The sequence below is a fragment of the Alosa sapidissima genome, chromosome 8 (assembly GCF_018492685.1).
Source record: "Alosa sapidissima isolate fAloSap1 chromosome 8, fAloSap1.pri, whole genome shotgun sequence".
NCBI lineage: Eukaryota > Metazoa > Chordata > Actinopteri > Clupeiformes > Clupeidae > Alosa > Alosa sapidissima.
The window spans coordinates 12,952,071-12,958,937 of NC_055964.1; the positions used below are offsets into that span (position 1 = coordinate 12,952,071).

A 6,867-nucleotide genomic window follows, 5' to 3' on the forward strand; every position below is an offset into this window, starting at 1 on the left:
CCTGTAACACTGCACATCGACGTATTACTGCAGTTATCTTAACTTACGCGCATTAAGTGGCTAATATTTGCAATGACTTACTCATGTTACTGTACGTAGTTGGTGAACTCACAAGGCCTTCTTTTCATGGTAGCAGGGTGTACAATTTGGGTCCTGTCTTGTAACTATGATGAGGTCATTGGTGACTATAGATACTGATTTTATTTAAAAAAAAAAGAAAAACACACATTGCTAAATGTGTTGTCACATTTGACAAAAAAATGTCAGGCTAGACTCTCAAATATAGTTTGATCACAATTGAATTTAAACCTCTGATGTTGAGAAGAGTTGAAATAACACTCGGTTTTGTTTAATAGAGTTTAGTTTTACTGTTTGCCAAGCCCAATTTGGCTGCTAAGGAAATGGGTGTGAACCAAACTGAACTGAAATGAAAGTGAGGTCAAGGAATCACTGGAGAATTAGCAATACTGTGCAACAAGACCCGTGTAAAAGTTTCCATGCCCAGCTCATGTGAGCTCAACTCATGTGAACTCTTACAGTAAAATCAGCACCAAATATAACAAAGACTCCACAAGAAGGGGACACACACATAGTGGCAAAGTGATTAAAGCTAAGGGCATTGTTGAAGCCAGTGGTCATCTCACCATATAAAGGATATGTTTGTATTGGTAGGCCTGTTCAGTTGTTTGATGTTGATGTGTCTGGATGAAGCTTACAGAGAGCAATGAGGTTATACAAATGGGGCGGGAGAGGGGGTAGGGAGGTTGATGTTTATAAGGGGGGCCTGGGAGCACAGCCACTGTGGTCTGGGAGAAGTGCACCAAAGTTACACAAAAGTTTACACGTGACTCTACCTTTGAAGCAGTACGCTCCAAGCTTCAGAGTGGGCTTTGGGAAGCCTGTCTGGTTGAGGAAGCGGTACATGGTGCGGACACCAAGCAGGCCGCCGCCGCACTGTACCCTGGGCCTGGCCACCGGATGGCGAGCACTCCCGTCGGACAGCCATCCATAGTCACACCTGTCCAGCCCCCTCCTCCACGCAGCATGCAGGTGCCCTGGAGAGGCCAGGACAGCGTCTCGCTTCTTGCACTCCTCCTGGGCCTCTTCGAAGGTCATTTTGGTGGTGGTGGGTGCGTAGAAGACGTCACCTGGATAGCACAAACAAGCATGCATCTGGTCAGCTAATTGGATGGGTGTCAGCTCTTGAATCATCAGCTTTTACTGAAAAAAAAGACGTCTGTTATGAATGCTTGCTTTGTAAGATGCTGGGTGAGAACATGATTTAATTACCCTACTTGCTAGACTAAAGGGTGAGCTTTCATTGCGGCATGGAAATCCTGTCTCGATATGTGCCTCAACAAGTCTTTATGGATTTGAAATAGTCCCTCAAAGCTTTTTAAATCTTAATCACTTAATCAAATGCTATTCTCTCCCTCTCCTACTGAATCACATATTATGTGCCAAAAGGAAGAGCAACATATGTTTTGTGTCGACTTGGGCGTGACATTTGAAGGTTTTGGTTTCCCCCATTGATTCAGTTCTGTGACGCGGATTTTTCAAAACCACTCTAAAAAAATTGTATTTCATCCAAGTCAGTCCGACACGTGAAAGAGTGCCACATGTGAGACAGTTAACAGTTGAATTATGAAGATGTCTTATATCTCATATCTCCAGTCTCTTGTATTTATGTCAAAATATGCATGACAGAAGTTTCTGTTACAGGGACTCAATGAGGCATGGAGAAATAAAGCCTTGACGCCAGAACTGTGGGACATACCAATCATGTCATCATGCAATAATTGTTTCAGCAATGAATGCAAAGGAAACAAAATGTGTGTCTACACTTTGGATGCTCCCAAGCTTCCACTTCATTGTGCCAGAAGTATTAGTGACATCAATTATCACATATTTTCTGGTTTTGCTATCGCAAACTCTGGAACGTCAAATGAGGATCCCTGCCTATGTTGAAATAGTGTCAGCATGCCCCTTGTCTAAGTCTAAACCACAAAGGCTCACACCACAGAATTGTAATTATGTTTCTTTTATGTAACTGCATACACGTTCAAACACTATATGTATGAATGTATATTTGTTTGAGGAACTTTCTTATTCTTACCATCTAGTTTGTCCACAAAGCAGTACACATCATAGGTCTCAGTTGGCTTTCTCAAACCATATGACCTAACGCCGGGTTTGGATTTGAGATTTCCATAGCAGCCGGCCCTTGGTTGGATGATAGGGTATCTGGAGAAGACACAGCACAATGTATCAAGATATATATAAAGACAGCTCAAAGTCTACCATATGATACTACTGTATGTATAAGTATAAGTAGTATATATACTCTTTTGATCCTGTGAGGGAAATTTGGTCTCTGCATTAATCCCAATCCGTAAATTAGTGAAACACACACAGCACACAGTGTACACATAGTGAGGTGAAGCACACACTAATCCCGGCGCAGTGAGCTGCCTGCATCAACAGCGGCGCTTGGGGAGCAGTGAGGGGTTAGGTGCCTTGCTCAAGGGCACTTCAGCCGTGCCTACTAGTCGGGGTTCGAGCCGGCAACCCTCCGGTTACAGGTCTGAAGTGCTAACCAGTAGGCCACGGCTGCCCGTAGTTTCCGCATATGAATCAAATCCAATCTTGAGAACAGTAAAATAGGGATAAGCAAACCTCTTAGAATAGTTACTGTTTCTGGTAGGTTTTAGGTTCTCACCTTACTGTTTGATCGGCGATCCAACCAGCATCACAGTGGTCAAACCCATCCTCAAATGCTGATTTCAGTTGGTCAGGCGTGGCGATGGAAGCCCCTATGTCCGTGCAGGCTTGAACTGCCTTGTCATAAGTGAGGGTGTACCTGCTCATTTTTGCTCGATAATGGAACACAACACCTGTGGGTGAGGTAAATAACAGATAGGATAGAACAGAATAGAATAGAATAGAATAGAATAGAATATAATTTATTGTCATGTCGAGCACAAAATTGTCTTCCAGATAACCAGTTAAATATCATCTCTATCTGGTCCAGTAGTTACCTGGTCCAGGCATGTCCATCTACAGTATGTAATATTCCCTTATGGTTTATGGTTTGGACTAAGCAAATGCTGCAAATGCTAAAAAAGTATGCAACTTATGGCTAACCACACACACACACACACACACACACACACACACACACACACACACACACACACACACACACACACACACACACACACACACACATCCCAGCATAACAACTTTGTAGTTTTGCTATTTATCATCAACTCAACTTATAAGACAGGAATTGAAACTGATCAGCCATTTCAGGTTAACAAGAAACAACATAAAACTAAATGTATGTTCCTTAATGCTTGTTTGAATGTCAGTGGGCCTTGGAGTGCTGTTACAGTAACACCACCCAAACAGCCAGTGATACTGCAGCCTTGTAAACTCATCCATGAATAAGAAAGACAGAAAGAGATTCACAATCAAACCAGAACTCACCATCGACATTCAAAGAGACCATGTCCTGGGTGTCCTCAATGCCGTACATGACCTCACAGCGGTACGTTCCGGCATCACTGGCACGCAGCTTGGAAACGACCAACGAGGCATCGCCCACATCCTCGGGGTGGCTCTGCACCGACACACGACCCCGGTAGCCCCGGCCGATCTTGATGACGCCGTTCTGGGCCACTAGAACGACCGTCTCGCTGTTGCCCTGCACCTTGGTCCACTTGATGCGCAGGTAGTCCTTGTCGCCGGCGGCAGGGCTGGCTTTGCTGTCGGTGATGGCGGGCGCACCGGTAGGTGCGGTGGAGAAGTGGCATGGCAGGGAGACCCGGCCTGAGAGCGAGCCACTCACAGGCCTCATAACCACGAGACTTGCTGAGGCTGAAAGCAGGACAAATATTTACCATGACAGAATGCCCTTCAAAAAATCTATGTGAACAAGCAGACAACATGTCAGCTATCCAGTAGACTTATTTGCCATGAAGTGGTAGTGTATTAGTATAAAAAATAGGTGATGTATAATTGCATTGTCTTCATTCATCTTTGTCCACATTTTGGGTGACAAAATTTATCAGTATGTCACTCTCTGTGGCTGGACAATATTGCATTCACTGCATCACTCAAACTGGCAGATTGCCTGTGTAAAAGTGTTGGCCTCAGTGTCTTGTCAGTGACTGTTTTAACCCCAGCAAAATCCTAAGTTCAATCATTGCCTTGCCCAGAGTGAAACAGCAAGACAAGATAGAACGACTAGACAGCCAAACTGGGTGAGGAATGCTTTGGACAGGTGGGAAAGACCCTGGGGCAATATGGAGCAGCAAAGGTAGCTCTTGAACTTAGGCAGGGACCATCTGTTTTGCCCAGACAGTAAGCCGTACCTAATTGAATGGTCTGTGGTTGGGTCTGGGAAAGCTCCCACGACTAGCTTAGTTAATGTCATCATCAAGCCATCAAGACCACAAGTAGAGAAGGGTTTGATATAGTATAGTTATAGACAGCATAACAACACATTACACCACTCACCAACGAGCCCTTCTGATCGTGTAAAAAATGACATAGGCCTACTACACAGCACAAGTCTCTCATGCCACCCCTCTCCCCAGACCCCATCAATCTTTACATCCCTCTGATTTACATCCATGAGGATGGCAGCCAGCAAAAAGATCAAATCACATATCTAAATCCACCAACGTTTCAGAAAATAATGAATATAAAGATGGACTTACCGAGAATTGTTGTGTGACACACGCAGAATAACCACAGGATATGTTTTATATTCAATAACATCTTTGATCTAGAAAACAAACAAACCCTTGTTTACAACAAGACACTTGACAAAAGCAACAAACTACATCACAAAAATGTGCGGCCCACTTGAACGCCCGTGGATCTGCATGACATCTTCCACCACTGCCCACCCTTATCTCCACGCACGTACAGGCCTGGTTGTTCTGGCAGCGCGGTGGGCTATCGCCTTGGTGGTCTAGAGGCAATTTGTCCGACACGACACTTCCTCCGAGAACCTGGGTGGTGTAACCGAATATTCAGTTGTTGTAACCTCCCGTGGGGACAAGTCACAAATGTGTGGATGGTGAGGTGGTGTGGACAGCAGCGCAAGCGACAGGGTGAAACTTGTCAAAATAGTGCGGTAGGTAAGCAAACACAGATGCAAACCAGCACATTTCATTCAAACTAGGACTGATTTAGAACATGGTGAACATCAATGTGACTAAATAGCCTAGCCTATTCTTAATCACAGATTTACTCTAGGTTAGGCTGCTACTGAACAGCGAGGATGCAAGTAGGATATTAAGGACACAGTATATTCACCTCATATAACCTTTAGTGGAGGCAGTATTTCCATAAGCAAAGTACCGTAGCCTCTCCAACCCTTTAGAGTAAACCTGGTCCTTTCAAGGCATTAATAGCCTAAGAGTCGCATTCACCAGGTCTGCTAATAATCACTTGTAGGCAATGTAGCCTCGTACTAATTTCTTTTTTTATTATTATTATTATTAGATCTTCTTGATTAGACTATTTTAAGGTTGTTATGGAGTCATCAGAGCCCGGAGAATTCAACACGTCTTTGGCAAGTATTTCATTTCCATTTTAAAGTGTGTCTTAGCCTACTTAGTATTAGTTAGTCTATACATTATTAATATGCATTGTCTCGTGATGTCAAGCGACACTCCTGAGTCAAAAGTGAACAACTAATGTGTTTGGCTGAAGGACATTAAACCACGTAGATTTAACGACAATTAACTAAACAATGATGTCTGAATGTCATCCTGTGCCTAAATTGGAAAAGTTGTGAATCCCATCAGTCTGTCTGAATAACTAAAAAGTATGCCAGACGTTACCCAGTATCCTCCTCGCAGTGCAGTGCGATAATTCATCCATCCATAATCTCCATCAATTGTGCAGACGCACATTTCGAAACAATCTACACTTTCTTTGAAATAGCCTGGATCAGACTTTGCTATGACTTCCATGACATTATTGGAGTTCCATTATGCAAATATCAACTGGAGAGCTTATAGACCTAAACTCGCAATAGGCTACCATCAGCATTTGTTCATATATCATAGCTATGTGATAGGCTATTAATGAACAAGCAATTGCCGATTTGATAATTTTATAAACAAATATTATCAACCCTGTTAATACAGTTGACTAACAATAATTGTAATATAATTAATTGATCATAATAACACACAAAAGCAATACCTGAACTATGATTGTAATTCCACATAAATTGATATGAGTTGATCCTTTAAATCCAGTACATCCCACTATAAAGAATGAGGTGATATTTGTAAGAGTTCCCTGTCAGCCGGTTAGTTCTCAGTTCCCGTCTGCGCCTGTGTCCCTTGTGCCTGCTGCTCCTGCGGTATGGGTCCCCGCGCCGGTGCGTTACTTGTGATGCTCCAGACAAGAAGACTAAGATGAGTAGGCTGACTCCAAGTTGAAATCTGGCATTGACGATACACCCACGATTTCGTCAGCATAGGAGGGGCACACGCTGTCCACCCGAAAAGTGAGTGGACACCAGCCAGAGAAATAGGGTAGGACACGCGTCACAGGTGGGGCGCTTCATTTAGAGACGACTTTCGATCTTTAAGACCACTCCTCTTTATATCTGGAAATGGGAAAAGCACAAATGTATGTTAAAACATCTTCGAAAGTTTTCTAGCACAAATAGATAATTATCTTGGATGTGTTGTTGAAGGATTTGGGGAGATTCATTTTTTCTAGGCTATTTGTTCATTATGGGGTAAAATGCTTAATTATTGGGGTTTTCAGATATCGGACATCAATCTATACCGATGAGGCTACCATTAAAGCAATGCCTTGCTATGACACAAACAT

General features: G+C 43.2%; 1 protein-coding gene across 1 annotated transcript in view; it reads right to left on the reverse strand.

Moving 5' to 3' along the window:
* Window positions 1-6,378, reverse strand: part of vcana (versican a) — a 41,975-nt gene extending 35,597 nt beyond the window's left edge. The window contains exons 1-6 of the mRNA XM_042101566.1: window positions 6,226-6,378; window positions 4,725-4,792; window positions 3,490-3,879; window positions 2,720-2,894; window positions 2,117-2,244; window positions 855-1,148 (exon numbers count right to left, since the gene is read on the reverse strand). Of these exons, the coding sequence (XP_041957500.1) occupies window positions 855-1,148; window positions 2,117-2,244; window positions 2,720-2,894; window positions 3,490-3,879; window positions 4,725-4,785 (1,048 nt within the window). The 5' untranslated portion in view covers window positions 4,786-4,792; window positions 6,226-6,378. The remainder of the gene's footprint in view (window positions 1-854; window positions 1,149-2,116; window positions 2,245-2,719; window positions 2,895-3,489; window positions 3,880-4,724; window positions 4,793-6,225) is intronic.
* Between the last annotated feature and the right edge of the window lie 489 nt (window positions 6,379-6,867).